The sequence below is a fragment of the Armigeres subalbatus genome, chromosome 1, assembly GCF_024139115.2.
Source record: "Armigeres subalbatus isolate Guangzhou_Male chromosome 1, GZ_Asu_2, whole genome shotgun sequence".
NCBI classification, from domain to species: Eukaryota; Metazoa; Arthropoda; class Insecta; order Diptera; family Culicidae; genus Armigeres; species Armigeres subalbatus.
The window spans coordinates 160,176,215-160,198,368 of record NC_085139.1 but is presented as its reverse complement, the minus strand read 5'-3'; the positions used below and the strand labels follow the sequence as shown (position 1 = coordinate 160,198,368).

The following is a 22,154-nucleotide window of genomic DNA, read 5'->3' as shown; positions in this document are numbered from 1 at the left end:
TAGGAAAAAAAAGTGAGGGTAATTTATGGGAAGGGTTGACCGAACGGATTTTTGCTCCGGACCATTTCAACGAAAACAGAGAAAAGAATCGGAAAAACAAATGAACTCCTCCAACAACCATCCGATCTGTCGAATAATGGCTTATTCCCCTGAAGGCCGGTTTTCGGCTGAGACAAGAGCTGATTTGCTCGTTAGGTGTTATGGTTTTCGTTATACTTTCATTTAAATTATTTGTGACTCTGGGGAGCTGCTTCAACGGATGGAGGCGAAGCTTAATGTGCCCGAACAACAGCACTGGGCACCAAGCTCCTGCCCCCAACCGGCAAACGACGACGATTTGCCAAGAATCAGCTCTCACCCGAAAAGAAATAACAGATACATCGGCGTATACCATCAATCCAGGGTGGGCTTGATCAAATCGTTACAGATAATTTATTTTCATGCTTTGGCAATTTTCCCATTCCTTGGTCCGGCGTGGATCTGCAGAATGCCACACCATGGCCCATATGCGAACGAGGGTGAGGGTGACTGTCGTATCGAAACGTAAATCGTCTTCGCAGCTCGCTTGAGATTACTTTTTTTTGAACCGATAAACATTGATGGGTTTTATGAAATATCTCAAGTGTGTGGAATTTGATGTCTCAACCAATTCAAGCTTTATAAAGCAAATGTTACAAATCTCATAATTCCCCATTCATATGAGTAGGGTGACGAGAATATTTTAAGCCACTAAACATGCTTTGAATCACTCTGCACTTTTAAAGTAACATGTTGCCATATTGAATTCAAATCTATTTTTTAGCGACCGAAATCATTAATTTGGATTCCACTCACAGGCTCAAGAACCAAAGATAAAAACATTATTTTGTTAACAATTCTCCGTATTAGTGTACGCTCGCTTAATAATTTACTATGCAGTTGGTTGAAACCACTGGCCTCCAAGGGATGTCTCGAAGCCCAATAGCCTGGCGGGTACACCTGCAGATACCCTACTTGGAAATAGCTGAGACCCTTGATGAGCTGTAGCTTCTTGTGTATTTGATCGTAGTAGCAGCTGTAATTGTCTAAAGGGTCTCCGGTAATAGGATAGATAGGATAGGATAGGATAGAACCAGAGATGGCAATCTCGATTCTTGATTCAGTCTAGAGGATGATTTCAGTTGGGAAACATTCTCGACACCTTGGTCATAATGCTTTGCCCAGCGAAAACAAACAGCGTTTGACCGACTGCTTTGAAAAAGAGGAAAAGTAAACCTTATAATCCGGCAAGTGACGGTCAGGCCGAGAGACTAGTAAGAACGGTGAAAGAGGTTTTAAAGAGATTCCTGTTGGAGCCTGACACTAAAGATTTAGACTTGGATGACCAGATTAATATTTTTCTATTTATATTACTTTGACTAAAGACGGCCACTTCCCGTCAGAAAAGATTTTTTCTAATAAACCGAAGTCGATCCTAAATTTGCTGAACCCTAAACAAGAATATAAGCAGCATCTCTCCATACCAAAGCCACATGAAGAGAGAGCTGAAAAGTCAGGCGGGATGTTCCCGATGTGCTCGATGAACATTTTCAGTAGTCTGATGGCTGGGATGAGGTCTGGTACCAGAATAAGAACCCCCATAACCATGCGAGATGGATTAAGGCAACCTTTACTAAAATGTATTCTCCATCTATATTTCAGATACTTATTGGCGCATCGTAACCAGATAAAAGTTTTTAAGAAAGCTTCGGTGTGGAGTTCCCCGAATGTCATAGCCCAGCAAATGAATTCTCACGAGACTGACGGTGACGGTCTTGTAACGCGGTGTGCTACGACTACGACAGATGACGGAGACGAAATGGATGGACGGTGACGGCTTCCAGGGGAGTTACAAGTAGAACCAATAGAAGGTATAGTAAAATGGACTCGCCAGGAGAGCTTCGCAGGTCGAAACGAAAAAGAAAAGTGTACAAAGACGCAAAGACGAAACATTTTGTTATGACTTTTAAGTCGATTATCAAGTTCTGAATTTGTTAGTTCAAGTTTTTGATACAAGTTGAATTCTATTTGAAATATGGTTAATACATGCCATACTGTAATATGGCCTGTATTAATCTGAAGAATAAACACAATTAGTTAATTGTCATTCTGCACAAATAGAAGTGATAAAAGTGAACACTAATTCGCAATAAGCTTTTCATTTTAAAACTTAGTCACGTACATTGAGCTTGAGCTTGATGACCGTACATTTCGTAGTTGCTACTCCGATTTTGGTACAACAAATGACAAAACGCTTAATGGACAGATATTTATCTAATTAGCACTTTCTCTGATACAACGGATCAAAGTGCCAACAGATTAAAGTTGTTCCATTATACCTCAACTAGAACCCTCTAAGAAACGATGATTCCGAAAAGCTTGTACATGACGAAAACTTCTTACCCACAAAATGATGGATGCCACCACAACGGTGATTTTCAATCAATCCTCACCTGCACCATCTGGCCGGTGTCGTCCGACACGTTCGCCTTTGTTTCGCAAGATGCAGCAACCCCACACCGGAGGAGCTGGTGCCAGCAATCGGTGCCGGTGCCGGCCGTTCTGTACGTGACTGTTATTTACGCTATCAATGGAACTTAATTACTGCCAATTAAAGTCTAAGTGGGTAATTAATTATGTATCGCTATAAAATAGGACGCAAGTAGGGCTAAGATGGAAAGATTTAGGACGAAACCCGGCTCTATTTATTCTGTCTTCGCCTTGTTCGCTTCGGTCGTTGTTGCAGCTCAGAAGGCGTCATGCTCGGATAAAAGCAAATTAGGTTGCTTACGCCATCCTAAGTTTGTAGCATTATTTGATTTATCCATGTTCTGCACAAATTATGTTTACTGGAAATATGTATGTTTTTGACCAATACTTTATTAACTGCATTATCCTTTTGCATTGGAATTGTATTCCTCGTCGTCATGCCATTGTTGATAAAATAGTTGTACAAATTGTGTTATAGTTACTGTAGACGTTTCATAACTGCAGGACTATAAAAATACTAAACATGGTCAACTCGAGCAGGAGCTACCAACGATAGCTGATTACATTACATTCACTAACAATTCTATCGAGGTACGAAAGAGAACATTGGAAATTAGAGGTTTTACTGAATTATCTGAAGATTCAAGGAAGGCGCGCATAGGAAGGACACAAAAAAGATTATAAAAGATACTTCTTCTTTTTCTTATTGGCATTACATCCCCATACTGGGACAGAGCTGCCTCGCAGCTTAGTGTTCATTAAGCACTTCCACAGTTATTAACTGCGAGGTTTCTAAGCCAGCCTACCATTTTTGCATTCGTATATCATGAGGCTAACACGATGATACTTTTATGCCCAGGAAAGTCGAGACAATTTCCAATCCGAAAACTGCCTAGACCGGCACCGGGAATCGAACCCAGCCACCCTCAGCATGGTCTTGCTGTGTAGCCGCGCGTCTTACCGCACGGCTAAGGAGGGCCCCTAAAAGATACTATCGTAGTCAAAAACTCGCCGTTCCCGCCATTCTGACGATTAATTGCTTGGCGTTTATGTGCCACGAAGCAGCCGAAGCAACCAAATAACCGACGAAGCAGCAACCCAGACGATTGAATTTGATTAGAATGTTAAGAAAATTATTTTGAGCTTTTTAGTGGAATGTCCTCACTTGTCATAAGATGAGTTTGTACAATCCCATTGAAATTCCACCACTTAAGTGGTGTAATTCCACCACCAAAATTTTCAGGATGTGCGATAGCTGTAGGCACATAATCGATACCAGACGCTTTAGAAAGCCTTCAACTGGAACAGATAATAAATACACGATAAAGGATGATGTTGTTTATTTGAAGATTAAACTAGAACGTATCAACAAAATGTGACTACATTTGTTTTTTATGTTTCGTGTAATACTTTGCCAAATCAAACAATGCTTAATCTGTCTTTATCTTCAACAAGAATACTGGACATCGACCACCCCAAGTAACAACGAAAGCATCTTTATTAGCGAAGATCTAAGAATCATGGTAAATTGATGAAAGTCGGGAAAATGAAATACGAAACATGTTATGTTTGAGGAAATCTATGAGAAGGTTTTGCTAAACATATACCAATTTGATCATTGAAAATGTTCCATACTACATTTTTACAACTTGCTGATAACATGTTAATTTTTGACATTTGTTTGGTTTTTTGAGATGTTTCGTTTTACATTCTCACAACATAACATAAGATTTTACGAACAGTCATAACATGTTCATTTTTTGGCATTTGTTTCATCAGAATATATACCGCAATGATAGAAGTTTAACGTAATTTCAACATCTTTTAGGATCAATGTTATGAACGTTCTTCATCAACCCTGTTGTTTATCGACAACTCGCCATATTATTTTTCTTTTGCAGTTTCAAGAATTTGTTTTCGTATCAATTTCAAAATTATGCTTCGGCATAGTTATAATTTTCTTCAATCAATGCACAGTGGGAAAAAAGGGACCCAAAATGGCACCTATTTAAAGGCCGCTACAGTAGAGCCCTGCAATATACCTTATAAAATGTAAAAAAATGCGTAGAATCTCGTAGTGGAATTTTGGTTTTGCGCAGACATCAGGAAGTGCCCGTTTTGCCCGATTTTCCCCATTTTTCCGATAGAAAAATCAAATAATCAACTAGTTATCTCACTATATGTCTCAGAAATGAACAAAATTGCACAAGGATGCTGTGAAGATGCATGGGAAGTCAAACAGATGTGGTTTAAATTTCGATTGTTGTCCATTTTGCCCGATTTGCCCTATGTTAATGCAGAAACTAAATATTTTCAGCATTTTTATATCAATGTGAATTAAAATAAATATAACTTATAAACATAAACATTACCATACTGTTGAAATATTAGTAAATTGGTTAAAAAGCCTCAAAATAAATAACAGTGGACCATTTTGCCGCGATTACCCCATGTGTTGGAGGAAAAAACTCTATGTGAAATAGATATTCGGTCTCTCCTCTTTTCTCCCTGAAGTAGTTACACTCGCATTTTTTAGTATTTTGATTAGGGTGACTAAATTAAAAAAATAGGGTGGCCCAGAAAATCGACGTTTTTAAAAATCCCCTTCTTTAAAAAATTTACAACTTTTGTACTACCTACTTAACCAATTAATTATGAAGTGAAAGCTGAAGAATGGTACTTTCTATGAACTACGGAACCCCAAATTGAATTATCGGGAATTTTTCCTATTTTGGTTTTAATTGAATTGCCTTGGTTTTGTATAACACTCCTAATGTAAAATGCCCATTTAAGTAAAATCCCTCTTTTTCATCATTCAAATGGTGTAGACAATTAAATACATAAAGAATGTAAAAGCATAAAAATCAATATGTAAGCATTTTGGAATTCGTGTTCATTTAAAGATCCCTTTTTATGGTTTTATCCGACAAAATGTGTATGATAACATATATAAATATAAATATGGTGCTCTCAAAGCAAACAGCGAAAAAAAAAATTAGTGCGGTTTTTTTTAAAACGCTTTTAGAATTATGTGAAATACGTAAGTGGATTCCAATTATTCACCATTTAACCATAGAACCCCTCTATGAGAAACTTAATTAATAGAGAGATATCAACAAAAAGCCAAAATATCTAATAAAGATATATCGACAAAAAATGTTTAATAATCGAAATACCTATTTCAGTCGAATATGATGTTATACAGTAAACAAAAGAAATCTTTAAATCTCAGAATGAGTTAACACAATTGATTTAACTGCTAAATACCGCCAAAGAGAAACAATAAATAATCGAATAAAAAAAATTAAAATAAATAATTACAGTAATGCAAAAATAAACGTAAACATAATACTCAGCAATTAATCATTGACATTTTTCAGGGCCATACACTCTCGCTTGATAATGTTTTTTTTTATTAAATAACACAAGCTGATTTTTTACGCTGTGGTTCTGTTTAAAAAAATGAGTTTTTCTCAAATTACTTTCTTATGCAAAGCGAAACCCAAGTAAATCAAAATTCAATAATTAGGTTGGTTGGTGCAACTTTTATCTGATTTATTTTTCATAAGTTGCGGATACTTCAATAAAAAATTGTTTATCGTATTTTTTTAAATTTGTAAGTTTGTAGTGAAATACATTAAGAAAAATTTATAAATATAATTTATAGATAAATAAAGCATTTTAAAACTAATGAATGTCAAGGCGATACTAATTTTTAAAAGGATAACAAATTAAGCAAATAATATTGAATGTTTGAATGGCGAAATTTGTTTGTATAATTTAGTATCAGAAATAGATCAAAACATTTCTGATTTTGCACGAGAAAATGACTTGCAAATTACTCATTTTGTCGATATATTAACAAAATAGAATCTAACTAACTGAATTTCTAGAAATGTGAAATACATACATATCAACCAATAATAAAACGTGTTTTGTTTGCATTTTATGGTTTTTTTGGTTTCTTTGAAAGTCGTGCCAGATTATAAGACAATTGTGATCAAAATGTACTGAAACCAATAAGCCATACTCTAATCAATTTCTTATTGAACATTATTTTTATGTTATTCATAGGTATTAACAAAAACTATAATCGAAGGAAAGTGTACATTAAAGTTTTCAAAAATGTCAATGTTTTTATTGCATATTACATTATGTTCGATAAAAGAAGGTAAATTAGATCATTCAGTAAATTAAAGTAAAGTATTTTACAATATTGTCTTTTTTACGATAGTCTTCTACAAGTTTAGTTTGTTATAAAGTGATAATGTGGTCAAATGGTGAATAATTGGAATCCATTTAATTCTAAAACTGTTTTACTAAAAAATGTTTCATACTCGGCATCATCGAGAGCTATTTATATTTTTTAACCTACCATACATATTATGCCGGACAGAATGGGATCTATAAATGAACACGAATTCTAAAATGCTTACAAATATGATTTACATTCTTTACATTCTTTATATATTTGGTTGTCTACTCCAGAGGTTCCCAAACTGTGGGTCGCGACCCCCAGGGGGGTCGTGTGCTGTTCAGTGGTGGGTCGCGAAAGACAAATCTTAATTCATAAATTTGATACTATTTTTCCCACAAATCTATTCCATATTTTGAATTAGGATCTAAGTAATGATTGGATGATTAAAAAAAACCTGACGATATCAACGGCCTTTTTTGTTATACGATATTTGGGCACGTAAGAAGAAGTCCTAAGTAATCCAAATCTAAACCCCGAACCCAATCCAAAACCAATCCTAATCCAATTCGAATCCAATCTAAATCAAAACCAAATTTATTTAAAATCCAATCCAAATCTAATTCAAATCCAATTCAAATCCAATCCAAATCCAATCCTAATCAAATCGAAATCCGATTCAAATCCAATCTGAATAAATTGCAAATCCAATCCAATCCAAATCCAACCCAAATCCAATTCAAATCTCATTCAAATTCAATCTAAAAAATTGACGAAATTTTGACAAATACAATGAAGGGATAAAAAGCAATTTATTATGATTTGTCTATCTAACGCGAACTCATTTTTAACTAATTTCACAAAATTAATGCATTTGGTACCAGGTGGGTCGCAAGCAATATGGGATTCTGCTAGGTGGGTCGCATATTCAAAAGTTTGGGAACCTCTGGTCTACTCTATTTGAATGATGGAAAAGAGGGATTTTACATTAATAGTGTTTTAATTATTTAACCTAAACGCAGTACACATGAATTTATTTAAAAAATAATTCATATTAAATAAAACCACGGCAATTCAATTCAAATCCCAAATATCATTTTGAGTTTTATCATACTCTATTAGAAGTCTTGGAGAGCAATTTTTAAAGCTAGCAACAAAACTAAAAACTACATGACAACCTCTTGAGGACCGCTACAAGAGTAATTTATGACCAAATGGACCACTCTTGAGAACATCTTCAAAGCAAATTCCAAGCTGATAATAAGACTGCCATGAATTCGGTGTCAAAAAAGGAATTTATCTTTCTAGGAGCTGCTTATTATTGTTTCGTAGAAAAAGGGAAAGCATCGAAATGGAACAACGGAGGAAATGATAACAAACATGGGCATAATTGGAAATCATAGGAAAACTGTATGCCTCGGAATTCGTTCGCGTGCATCAAATTTTGTGCGAGTTCGAATTTCTGGTAGAACCATTTAAGAAAATCAATTTGTTCGAGCGCGCCGAAGATATATTGTGGTTTACGACAATCATATTCAGTCCGATCGTTAGCAATATCGATATTTCCAGAGCTCCTATATTTGAAAAATATTTTGGAAATCATCACTACTTAAATATGATAGTGATTTCCATAAAAGAATTCTTGCCAGTTTGAAAATTATTTTATTTAATCATCATGGCTGCTTCTTCACTATGGGTACTTTTCGTTTCAACTGGCGGCCAAAATTAGTTGCTGCATATCTGTCAAAATAAAAAATCATTTGAAATAAATCGAAACACGGAGATCAAGACTACGAAATGTTTGAGTTTGATTTCCTATTTTTTTAAATTTTAATCTTGCAATTAGTAACTGTGAAAGTGCGTAATGGCTATATCTCGACGAGGCGACCATATCACAGTTGTGGAATGAAATTCCAGTAAAAGAAGAAATATAGCATGTATTCATGTTTTGAACTTATTTCACCACATTTACAAACTTTGGCATTCTCATGATTTTATATTATTTAGTCCATTAATTAACTGACTAATAGGTATAAAATAATAATAGCATTGAGAACTACTTTATGATAATAAAGGAACAGACAACCTTTAACATTATTTTAATTAATGTTATTATTTCAGCAGCAGTAGCACATTTATAATCATGTCGTCACACCATTTGCACTAATAATTTCTTTAATTTACGATACTTTTCTTAGATAATTTTCATCGTACATACCATTTTGTTTTTCCGGAAGTACAGTTACATCTTTCATTATATATTAGAAAAGTTATGCTATGGTCCATTCTGAAGGAATAGATTTTATTGTTTTCACACAACAAACTTTTTGTTTGTTATAATGTTTCTGCATTTATCTGCATTTAATATTATACATTTATCCAAAACAATGGAAACAGGATACAGAAACATAGACATTCCTAATTGTGCATTCGAATTAAAAATGATTACGTTTCTGTTTCCATTATTTCGGATACATTTAGAAGAAACATTATGACAAAGAAAATGTGTTTTAGCCATTTGTTCTGCTATAGTTCATGGCTTTAAAAACAAACATTATGTTCTTGTGCAATACCGTTATGAATCAATTGAAAACCCTGAAGCTTTATTGACGTTATGCGTTAGACAAGACTATGACCAAAATATTTGGCATTGTGACAGTCTCCAAACGTAATTTTATGAGACTATTCAGGATAATAATAAGACCACTAATAAGGTTATGAGGCATTTGACATGTGTGGTTTTATTAAGCGGATTATTATGGTTTTGAAGACAGCTATAAGCGCACCAAAAAAGCTTATCCTATGGCATTAAACAAGGCTGTGATAAAACCGTTAAAAAACTTCAATAAATCCACGAAGCCTTGAAATTGTTACTTGGGAACCCACTATCCGATTAGAAATTTTTGGTAAAATCTATTATTTTCGAAAAACATTTGACTATTTTTCTATTAGAATGGCCAATGTCGAGATATGGTTGTATCATTTTTGAAATTAAAACTAATAATACACAAGGAGTCGCTGCAGATCATTGCAGTAGAAATCAACGAAAACAAATTGTTTTGCGATATTTTCCATAATAATTGATATAGATTTTGAGGTTCCGTACTTAATTGAAATTACCATTCTTCAGCTTTCACTTCATAATCAATTGGTTAAGTAGTTCAAAGTTGTGATTTTTTTAAGGAAGGAGATTTTTTTAAATCGTCGATTTTTTCGACCACCCTATTTTAAATTTAGTCACCCTAATTGAAATACTAAATATTGCGAGTATAACTACTTGCAGAGAGAATCGATTCTGTAGAATATTTTTAAAATTGAAGAGATCGTATATCTGTTTCACATAGAGTTTTTTCCTCCAACACATGGGGTAATCGGGGCAAAATGGTCCACTGTTATTTACTTGACGGCTTTTTACCAATTTACTAATATTTCAACAATATGGTAATGTTTATGTTAAAGTTATATTTATTTTAATTCACATTGATATAAAAATGCTGAAAATATTTAGTTTCTGCATTAACATAGGGCAAATCGGGCAAAATGGACAACAATCGAAATTTAAACCACATCTGTTTGACTTCCCATGCATCTTCACAGCATCCTTGTGCAATTTTGTTCATTTCTGAGACATATAGTGAGATAACTAGTTGATTATTTGATTTTTCTATCGGAAAAATGGGGAAAATCGGGCAAAACGGGCACTTCCTGATGTCTGCGCAAAACCAAAATTCCACTACGAGATTCTACGCATTTTTTTACATTTTATAAGGTATATTGCAGGGCTCTACTGTAGCGGCCTTTAAATAGGTGCCATTTTGGGTCCCTTTTTCCCCACTGTGCAATGGCGCATGAATTTAGGAGAAGTAAAATGAAAAGTTAGCCAATGAAACATGAGCCGCATATAATGTTTCGACCGAGACTTCGAAACAAATTTGATTTATTTATTCAGTTTGTATATGTTTATTAATATTATTAAAATGGTGTTTATCATTTCATGCATGCTTGTTTTCATTCGTTTTTGTATAAAATTTATTTCTTTGAACATTTTTGTTTTGGTATTCAATTTGACAGAACCATGTTGAGTGTCGGTTATTGTTATTGAAAACATCATTAGTACTTAAGATTAGTCTTGTTGATGTGCAATCAAAAACAAGGTTGCAACTGAAAATGTTGAAAATATCGATAATCTTTGCGCTGTTTGGGTCGTGTGAAAGTAAGCAAAGCAGTTTTTCATACCAAAACGTAACATACTATATGTTCGAAAGATTTTTTACACTCATACAACAAACCGTGTTACTTGGGACCCTCATGGTACCAACTAGACCACCCAACTCTTTATTTCAAGCATAGCGAATGATGTGACTCGAAAAAAATTTAAGCTAATGTGACTGAACATGAAGTTAAGTTAAACGAATCAATAGGAGCTGAACATGCTTCAAAAACCAAATGCCTAGTATCTCTTTGAAAAGACCTTTCATCTTTGGATTATGTGTCGTTCAGATTCGTAGTCGACGCTAGACATTGGGATTCTGCACAGAACTCAACATAGGCGTAACTAGAGTCTCGGTCTAGGGGGGGGCATGGCACCAGCTGGTGGGATGTAATTTTCAAAGGCGATTTAAAGCACTGTGCGCATGGATTGCAATAGAAATTGTTTGACTAAGTGTATTGCTCATTCGTCCTAGAACTAACATAAAAAAATCGCGAAAAATACAATTGATTTCCAATGATGCTGTGATTGCTTCAAAACTCTGTGTCTGTGTCAACTTGTCTTCTCCATGTTACTAAATGTGGATAAGTGTGTAATCTAAGATTCAAGAATCTTCTTCGAATTATTTATAAATGAAATTCGATGTGAGTATGAGTATATTTCTGAAAGTTTTCAAGCATTTCCATGATTACTTAATGCATAAAGATCTCGATTTTTTTGAAACTTGAAATTTTCGAAACTCTTTAGATGTGGAATAAGTTCTACGAAATTTTGTCATAATCAATATAAGTATTCATGCAATTCCAAAATGTATGCTATGTCCTAAAGTGTTTTTTATGAGTCATAAAATTATGATTCATAAATCAAATTCCAGAATAACATACACTGTGCCGGCGAAGTACTCTTTAATGGGTAAAAAAGTACCCATTATGAAGTTAAATAGTTCAACTCATTAAGGTGAGTTACGGCGGCGTCCAAAAATGGCAGCCACAATGGCCGTGCTATCTCTCACCTCGCGTTTTTGCTCGCACATATGTGAATATTTAGGCGGTTAGCACATCTGGAAACCATTTTTTCATGTATGCTGCAAGTGAGCAAAAGTGAATAACTACGTTTTGCTTTTGTCTGTCGTTTACTTTTCAAGTTATGTGCCCTCAAAAGTGCTATGTAGATTTGAAATTGGGCTCCAACGCGATTCACCTTAAAAGAGTAAACAGCGTTTACTCATTAATGAGTAAAAGGCCTGAACGTCAAATTCAGGAGTAATTTTTACTCATTATTCAAAACGAAATATTCTGGATAATGGGTATTTTTTACTCTTGTTGACCTACAAAAAGGAATTTAGTTTTAATTTAGTGTAATCACTGTAATATTAAAACCTCGATTAAAACAAGGGATTCATTTAAATGTGATGCATGGAATAATTCTTTATTCGATCATATTTTAAAAGTAGTGAAAATACGTGTCCCAGACTGGCATTTTTGTTTCCCTTTTTTGTCTTGTCGCATCGCGTATCAAAATCCTCTTTCGTCCCGGTTCGTTCACCATCAGTCAAAATACCTCCAGCGGCTGTCTCGGCGGTAATTCCAGACACTGGTGGTCCAGCGTGACGTTATTCTATTGCTAGGGAAAATCACCAGTTAGATTAGAAAAGCATTTAACTGAAAGTATCAAAATTACCGTAAAAAATCCTCCGGATGTTGAATCACCGGCAGCCGAAGACTAAGCAAATAAGCACCGGACAGAATCCCCTGATTTGGTTACATGATGAGCAACAGCCTTGATATATGTGCGAGCATAACATCATGGAGGTCATGGAGCATTTCATAAGCGCCAGTGGATGTTCCGCAGCGCTAGTGGATGTCCGAATCGCTTGGTGCAAACTTGCAACGGAATCTACCCCAATCCATTCGGCTTCTGTAGCGAGTTGACATCTAGGAAACAAACAGTCATTCAGCATCATCTTGTCGGCAGTTATCCCGACAATTATCTCCTGTTTCTGGATTGCGTTTGTAAACTAAAATAGAAATATTAATCCCTCGATTATTCCTTTATTATTTAAAATATTGAAAGAAAAAACAAAAACTCTTACCATTCTTTGGCACCCAGCTTCTTCAATTGATTGTTTGAATCTTAACTTGTTTTTCACTCATTAATGAGTAAAAGCAAGGAACATGGAAATGAGCACAAAATACGCATTTTTGTCTAAAATAAATTACCCGTTATTTTGACAGCTGCATATATCGGTAGAAAATGTTCATTTTTTACTCTTTAAAGAGTATTGCTGGGTTTACAGTGTAGGCTTTTTGTAGTTACTGACGTTAGGAATAGGCTTTATTATGGTTTTCTGAATAGGTGAGAGATTTCTCTGCAAAAATCAAAGAGACTTGAGAAGCAACCAAATCGATCTGAATTGTGCTGCAAAAGAAATGTTTTCTGTTACGAACTGGTTTCTAAATCTATTTTTTTTTATCCTATAAAACAAATTCTAACTAAAGCAGGCACAAAAGAGTTTTCCGATGATCCTTATGAAATCGCCAAAAAATTAAATGGAACAAGATCTTTTAAGGATTATAAAAATATTTCTTTAATGCAATCTCTGTTGTGAGTGCGAAGGTTGCCTAAGTTTTGTCTTAATACTTTCAATGGAATGCGTTGTTGATTTTTCTGTCATTGTAACAAAGATTCTTAAGTTTTATAATTTCATATCTTTCTGTGCCAGAATTATATAGCGAGAGCAAAAAGCTCCATAGGAATTTGATCAACTGTTTTGCGGCATACCTTGTGATTAACTAAGAATAAGAATAAGAATGGTCGTTCGAAATTTCATTGACCGGATTTGTGTAAATGTGCTCATTTTGATGTAGTTGCTTCAGTCTTTTTTGAAGCGGATGGTAGTTTAATAGAACAGAAATATTTATATCTTAATACAATTATGTTTTTATGTTTCTGCAACCAGGATACTAGTCAAACAAATGCAGAACAAATTTATTATTTTAAGCTAGCAACTGAATTAGAAGCGGCATTGATTTTAGCTTAAAAATCGAGAAAATGTTCCCGGGGGTCCAACTTAAATATTTCGATGCTTTGCTGAACAAATGGTCATAGATGTGATAACGCAACAAAAAATATGTTTATAGAATTCATAATCAAAATTAAGAAATATGTAGGAAATATGTAAATGAAATAAAAACTGACTAAGTTGGAATTACTTTTCAAAATTTTCTGGGGGGGGCCACAAGTAGGTCTGGAGGGGCCAGCCCCCCCCCCTCCTTATTTACGCCAATGGAACTCAAACAGATCGCTGAAATCATTGTCGGGAAAGCCTCGGAACAACAAGTGTCAAGGTTTCGAGGAAGCATCGAGTCAGCACTCTGGAGCTTCGAGAAGATGTACAAAACAAAAGCAGTTAGAGTTGGAGTTAGAATTGCTCGACGAGGAGAGAAAGCTGCAGGAAGAGGAGAATGCAAGGAAGCGCGAATATCTCCGCAGACGACATGCCATACTGTTGGAGATTGCCAGTGATTCGGCGTCTGTTGCAGAAGTTGAAGGCAATGCACTTAACGATCGAGTGGATGAGTGGGTTAATGGTAGCGGACGTGTTGGACAACAAAGGCTTGTTCAACAGGAATTGCATTCACAACAACTTCCGGAAATACACGAATTAAATATAGCAGGGCAAACACCGTATAACCATCCTGGTCAAGCTTCAGCATTCGAGCCTCATGCTGCAGGTGTAGGAATGCATCTACCAAATATGAGTAACCATCCAGAAAGAAGAACAAGATGCACAAATTCCCCTGGGTTTGGACGTTTATTACACACACATATCATGTCCGAGGGTAATGAGTCGAATAATCTAACTCGTAGTCAAGTTGTCGCTCGTCAAGCCGTGTCACGAGATTTACCCTCCTTCAACGGGACTCCAGAAGAATGGCCTCTCTTCTTCTCTTCGTTCACGACAACAACAAGCATGTGTGGATTTACGGCAGAAGAGAACCTTGTTCGCTTACAAAAGTGTCTAACAGGGAAGGCGTTCGAAGCTGTTAGATGCATGTTAATGCATCCGATGAATGTAACGCAGATTATCTCAACTCTTAGAATGCGCTTCGGAAACCCAGAAGTCATCGTGCAAAACCTGATGGACAAAATCATCACAACGCCAGCTCCCAAAGCTGACAAATTGGACACGATAGTCGAATATGCTCTTGCTGTTCAAAATTTGTGCGCAACAATTGAAGCTTGTCAATTAGATAAATATTCTTATAATGTAGCGCTACTTCGTGAGCTGGTGAACAAGTTACCATCAGCAATCAAGCTGGATTGGGCAAGATATCGACGCAGTTTTCCTACTGTTAACTTGTCCATCTTTTCTGAATAATTATACGAACTTGCAGAAGACATTTGTTCACTCACTGGAACATCAAGTAAGGCAAACGTTCATCGACCGGTAAAGAATCAAATCTTTTTGAACGCTCATACTTCGGATATTGACACACCAAAAGAGACAGGCCAATCATTTAAGCAACGAAAAACTGTCTCACCATGTTTAGTATGCAAAAGCAATTGTTCTAGTATCGAAAAATGAGCTAGGTTATAATGCACGATGGGCTGTGGTCAAAGAATTTGAATTGTGTCGGAAATGCCTCAAAGAACACAAAAGAGCCTGTAGATCGCAGCAAATGTGTGGCAAGAATGGATGTGAATTCAAACACCATCCGCTTCTGCATAACGATCTTCGCGACTCAACCCCCAAAACAAATCCAGCTAAGTCCGATGCGTTTTTCGAGAATCAGGACTCCTGTTGCGTCTCCCGCAAGAAAATGCCGAACAGAAAACTGAGCAAATTCATGAAAATAAGCCACGCCCCAAACGACGCTGCAAAACAAACTAGAACTGAGACAATGACGAAACGAATGGTATAAAACAAGTCCCATTTCGAGGAATCATCATCACTATTCGATACGACGTTACACAAGCAACACTACGAGAAGAACGAGGCGACGCAGAGCAGAGGAGAAGAAGTGCAAATAGCTTGCAATTCCCGACTACGACAGCAGCGAAGCGATCGTAGCTGAGCCGACACACCGACGACAGTAGTATTGTAGTGCCGCGCCTACTGAGCACCGAGCAACCATACATTAGTTGAAATAGGAAGAAATAAAGAGTTAAGAATAATTTTCCGACTTCCTTCTTTCACTAATATCCCGATTGGTAACTCGTTCACTCGAAGAGGATTCTTCACTCGTTCAGCCACTACGACAAAAGCATTCATCGGTCCCCGAAATTACAGTCCACAAAATTTTGAATTCCGCACCGAACATTTGGTCCTTCGAACCGGATTTGAATACTGAGTGCTTCCCGAGGACGATTGGAAAAGCAGACGACGAGGAACAAGACATCGACTACGAAAAAGTGCGCGAAAAAGACTAGTATCAAAAAAGTCTTTCGGAAGAACAGTGGAAAGTGAAGTGAAAAGCTAAACTGCCGATCGATCGTACCCCTTCCAAGACGACGAAAGACGATGAATCGGATTTGTTCACGGGATTTTCTGAGACATCTATTTTGCAATCTAAGGATGCCGTCGCAGCAGCCGACAGTAAAGTGACCGAAGAATTGAATTCTCTTTCTCGTCAGCGAGCGCAGGTGATGTCAAAGGTCAACCGAATCTACAATGCCGTGAAGGACGCCGAACTTGGCCTACCTCAGCTAAAGGTAGAGGCCAAAAAGGCAGCATACGCTGAATTTTCTGGCTTCCATAGTCAGATTATCGCCATCGTTCCTGAAGAACAACTCGACGAGCAAGAAGTAAAGTATGTAAGATTCGAGAGACTATACGACTGGACATCCGCTCAAATTGAATCGCGCATCATCAAGTGCGATCAAGCCAAACCACCGCAGGTCATCCTTCAGCAGCAGCCTCTAAAAGCACCGATTCCAACGTTTGATGGAGAATACACGAGCTGGCCGAAGTTCAAGGCTATGTTCGTCGACGTTATGGCACAATCCCGAGACTCCGACGCAGTGAAGCTCTATCATCTCGACAAGGCCTTGGTTGGAGCTGCTGCAGGTATTCTCGACGCGAAGACTATCAACGATGGTAACTACACGCAAGCATGGAACATCTTAACGGAACGATTTGAGAACACCAGAGTGATAGTGGAGACGCACATCCGTGGTCTCTTATCATTCAAGAAGATGACGTCCGAAGCCAGCATAGAACTGAGGAGCCTTCTTGACGTGTGCACCAAGAACATCGATAGTTTGGAGTACCTGGGGCAACAGATGTCTGGTGTATCGGAGCTGATTGTAGTTTATCTACTAACGGCTACATTAGACAAATCAACACGGAAGCATTGGGAACAATCACTTGCATCGGGTGAGTTGCCGACGTACAAGAAGACGATAAACTTCTTGAAGTCACATTGTCAGATGCTAGAACGATGTGAAGCCGCTAATCAACAATCAGTTGCAAGAACGAACCCTGCGCCGAAACAGACAACACCAATTCCGAAAAATTACAGCCCTACCCACACCGCTACATCGAACGAAGCTGAGATGACAGAGAGATGTGATTTTTGCAACGGTACGCATTTCAACTATCAATGCAACAAGCTGAACACATTTGCGTACAACGAGAAGATGGAAAAAGTACGTGCAGCCGGCGTGTGTTTTAACTGTCTGCGAAAAGGACATCGATCAATCAATTGCCCCTCAACGAAGTGTTGCCGAAAGTGCCAAAAACGACATCATACGCAGCTGCACGACGACGAAGCCTACCAGAAGCAAGAATCCCGAACCATTTTGAAGGAAGAATTGATGCCAACCACGACCTCATCGAAGACAAACGACTCATCAGTGTCAACCGCCTTTGCGTGCAACCATGGACGCTCGTCACACACCGTATTGCTACAAACCGCAGTAGTCTTGGTTAAGAATCAGCACGACGAACTACTGCCATGCCGCGTTCTCTTGGACTCAGGGTCCCAGGTGAACTTCATCACTGAGAAGATGGCCAATACGCTTGGCATCCAACGACAACCTGCCTACGTCCCGATAGCAGGGATAAACGATCTTCGAACGACAGCTCGTCATAGGACATCCTTAGAAATTCGTTCTCGTTGCAGCGATTTTCGTACCAAACTGGATTGCTTGATCACCAAGCAGGTGACTGGAACTATCCCTTCTCGAAACATCGACGTCACGAGGTGGAACATTCCCAGCTACATCCAACTTGCTGATCCATCATTTTTCCGACCTGGTGGCATCGACATGCTGATTGGAGCAGAGATCTTCTTCAAGCTCATGAAGCCGAACCTCATCACAATCGACGATAGACTTCCTGAGTTACAAGAATCTCAACTTGGTTGGCTGGTTGCCGGTGCAATCCAGTCAGACACGCCATCCAACGATCTTCGTTTCGCCCAAGTGGCATCCATCCAAAACGTTGAAGATTGGATGCACAAATTTTGGGAAATCGAAGAAGTTCCCAATGCATCATCGAATTCAACCGACGAACAACGCTGCGAGGAACACTTTGCAGCAACACACTTCCGAGACAATGATGGGAGATTTGTTGTCAGACTTCCCTTGAAGGAGAACGCTCATCAACTTGAAAGCTGTAGATCGCTAGCATTAAAGCGATTTTACATGCTTGAAAATCGACTTCAACACAACCCTGAACTAGGGACCCAGTACGTAGATTTCATTCGTGAGTACCAGGATCTCGGCCACTGCCGAGAAGTCAACGAAGCGAACGACGACCCGAAGCGACCAGGATACTACTTGCCTCATCATGCAGTACTACGACCAAACAATTCTACCACCAAATGCAGAGTTGTTTTCGATGCCAGCGCAAAAGCATCCGAATCCAGCTTATCACTGAACGACGTACTACTGGTGGGACCGGTGGTACAAAGCGAATTGTATGCCATAATGCTACGATTCCGGACGTATAGTTTTGTGTTCACGGCGGATATAGCAAAAATGTACCGTCAAATTCGATTGCATCCCGACGACACCCATTACTTAAGGATATTCTGGAGAGAATCCCCAAGCGAACGTTTGAAGGTCCTAGAATTGACAACCGTCACCTATGGCACCGCATCTGCACCCTACCAGGCTACCAAGAGTTTAGTTCAACTCGCCGATGACGAAGGAAAGGAGTTTCCTGTAGCAGCCGAAATAATCAAAAACGACTGCCATGTGGACGACATTTTGTCTGGTGCCAACACACTCGACGACGCACTCGAAGCTCAACGACAACTGACGACAATGTTGGGAAAAGCAGGATTCCCAATCCACAAGTGGTGTTCCAATTCCGATAAGTTTTTAGAAAGCATCCCGAATCAAGACCGACAAACACCAAAACCATTGGAAGACTGCGACATCAATCAAGCCATCAAAGTCCTTGGCCTTCTATGGGACCCAACATCCGACGAGCTTCTTCTGGCTGGAGACATACATCCAGTCATACACAGCAACCGACCGTGGACGAAGCGAAGAATTTACTCCGAAGTAGCAAAACTCTTCGACCCGTTAGGATTATTTTCGCCAGCCATCGTTCTTGCCAAATTGCTAGTTCAGCAACTTTGGCGCAACAAGCAAGATTGGGATAATCCTGCAGCTGGCCATCGTTCTTGCCAAATTGCTAGTTCAGCAACTTTGGCGCAACAAGCAAGATTGGGATAATCCTGTAGACGACATCATCAGCCAACAATGGATCGAGTTACGACAATCGTTACATTTGCTGAAACAGTTTTCTATTCCTCGCCGAGCAAGCATCGATGGTGCAGTGCAGTTCGAGCTGCATGGATTTGCGGACGCCTCAACCAAAGCATATGGAGCGTGTCTGTACATCAGAAGCATCAACCCCGATGGCACAGCCACATCAAGACTGCTAACTAGCAAGTCAAAGGTGGCACCTCTTCATGATATGACGATTCCACGCAAGGAATTATGCGCCGCTCTTCTACTAGCGAGATTAATCGACAAGGTGACTTCAACCATCAACATCAGATTCCAGCAGATAGCGTTATGGTCGGATAGTCAAATTGTGTTGGCTTGGCTTCAAAAGCATCCTAGCCAACTTGAAATCTTTGTTCGCAATCGCACAGCAGAGATACGAAGGTTAACTGGAAGCTACCAGTAGTGGAACTACGTCAGAACTCATCTCAACCCGGCGGACATCATTTTGAGAGGCCAACTACCAATCAATCTCATCATGAGCGGACTGTGGTGGGACGGTCCTAAGTTTATCAACGAACCGATCATCGAGATAGAATCGCCAGACGAACTTTCTGACAGCGAATTGCCCGAGCTAAAAGCAACAATAGTGACAACAGCAGCAATCATCGAAGAAGCACTACCAGTATTTGGAAAATATGAGTCTTTCCGCAAACTACAGATCTACGATACGCAAAGTTACCAGGTCATGCATAACATGCTTTCGAACGAAACCATCCGACGTCACTCAACTAATGGGAGAATTGCCAAAACAACGAGTTTGTCCTTCGCCTCCATTCAGCATCACTGGCATCGATTATGCCGGCCCTATTTTGGTGAAGCAGGGATCGTACCGACCAAAACAGATTAAGGCATACATTGCAGTTTTTGTGTGTCTAGCGACGAAGGCCATCCATCTAGAGTTGGTATCTGACCTGACTACCAACGCGTTCATCGCAGCGCTTCGACGATTCATCGGCCAATATGGATCACCGTCTGAAATCCATTCGGACAACGGAACTAATTTCCAAGGCGCAAAAAACGAGCTACATCAACTGTACGAGCTATTCCGTCATCAGACTGACATCGACCGTATCATCCAGTATTGCCAGATAAAGGAAATCGAATGGCACTTCATCCCACCTGGAGCACCAGAGTTCGGCGGCTTATGGGAAGCTGCCGTAAAATCGACGAAGACCCATTTGAAACGAATTGTAGGCAACTTGGTGCTTACTTTTGAGGAGATGAGTACTGTATTGCGCGAGATCCAAGCAGTATTAAATTCTCGCCCACTGTTTGCAGTTTCGAACGACCCGACAGACCCTGAGGTGATCACGCCAGCTCACTTCTTGACTGGTCGTCCCATTAATGCGATACCAGAACCATCGATCCACGACGCAAATATCAACCGACTATCTCGCTGGCAGCATTGTCAGCTCATGCGAGAACACTTCTGGCGAGCTTGGTCCAGAGAGTACTTGACAAGCCTACAACCACGCAAGAAGAATTGGACTACGATCGACAACGTGAAACCAGGAATGGTGGTACTTCTACACGACAAGAATCGACCGCCGCTTCTCTGGAAACTCGGCCGAATCACATCGGTGTACACCGGTTCCGATAACTTGGTCCGAGAAGAACGAGGCGACGCAGAGCAGAGGAGAAGAAGTGCAAATATCTTGCAATTCCCGACTACAACAGCAGCGAAGCGATCGTAGCTGAGCCGACACACCGACGACAGTAGTATTGTAGTGCCGCGCCTACTGAGCACCGAGCAACCATACATTAGTTGAAAGAGGAAGAAATAAAGAGTTAAGAATAATTTTCCGACTTCCTTCTTTCACTAATATCCCGATTGGTAACTCGTTCACTCGAAGAGGATTCTTCACTCGTTCAGCCACTACGACAAAAGCATTCATCGGTCCCCGAAATTACAGTCCACAAAATTTTGAATTCCGCACCGAACAACTCCACAAGTGCCAAACCAGTTGAAAAAGAATGCAACATTCACCACCAGATCAGTAACAAGAGTTTCTTCCGAGTAGTTCCTGTAATTCTCTACGGCCCAGCGAAACACGTGAAAACCTTCGCCTTTCTTGATGATGGATCTTCTTATACACTGATGGATGCAGCACTCGTCACGGAATTGGAGTTAACAGGAACGCATGAACCAATTTGCCTCAAGTGGACAGGAAACATGGGTCGTTCCGAATGCGAGTCCGTTAGGGTTGATGTTCAAATCTCTGGAACTCAACATAGCCGAAGAAAGTACCAACTTCAAGGAGTACATACGGTTTCTGGTCTAGATCTTTTCCATCAGACAGTCAACGTAGCAGAACTCTCAAGCCAATACAAGCATCTGCGAGGACTACCGGTAGAATCGTATCAGAATGCTCAACCACGATTGCTAGTAGGAATAAACAACGCCAACCTCAGCTATCCCCTAAAAGGGCGCGAGGGAAAGCCACACGAACCAGTTGCCACGAAAACTCGGCTCGGATGGGTTCTCCACGGAGG

General features: G+C 38.9%; 1 protein-coding gene across 1 annotated transcript; it reads left to right on the top strand.

Annotated features, from left to right (window-relative positions):
• The first annotated feature begins 2,382 nt into the window (after positions 1-2,382).
• LOC134206681 (uncharacterized) lies at positions 2,383-20,064 on the top strand. Its single transcript, XM_062682409.1, has 5 exons — positions 2,383-2,582; positions 14,214-14,492; positions 15,015-15,240; positions 16,491-19,430; positions 19,495-20,064. The coding sequence occupies exons 1-5, from the start codon at positions 2,383-2,385 to the stop codon at positions 20,062-20,064; spliced, it is 4,215 nt and encodes a 1,404-aa protein (XP_062538393.1).
• The last annotated feature ends 2,090 nt before the right edge of the window (positions 20,065-22,154 follow it).

What these genes read in the sequence shown, in the direction of transcription:
- LOC134206681 (XM_062682409.1), top strand. Translation starts at nt 2,383, where the DNA reads ATGATTCCGAAAAGCTTGTACATGACGAAAACTTCTTACCCACAAAAT. An exon ending in GTGCCGGTGCCGGCCGTTCT is followed by an intron (nt 2,583 to 14,213) that starts GTACGTGACTGT and finishes GAACTCAAACAG; the next exon opens with ATCGCTGAAATCATTGTCGG. An exon ending in AGCGAAGAATTTACTCCGAA is followed by an intron (nt 19,431 to 19,494) that starts GTAGCAAAACTC and finishes CCAAATTGCTAG; the next exon opens with TTCAGCAACTTTGGCGCAAC.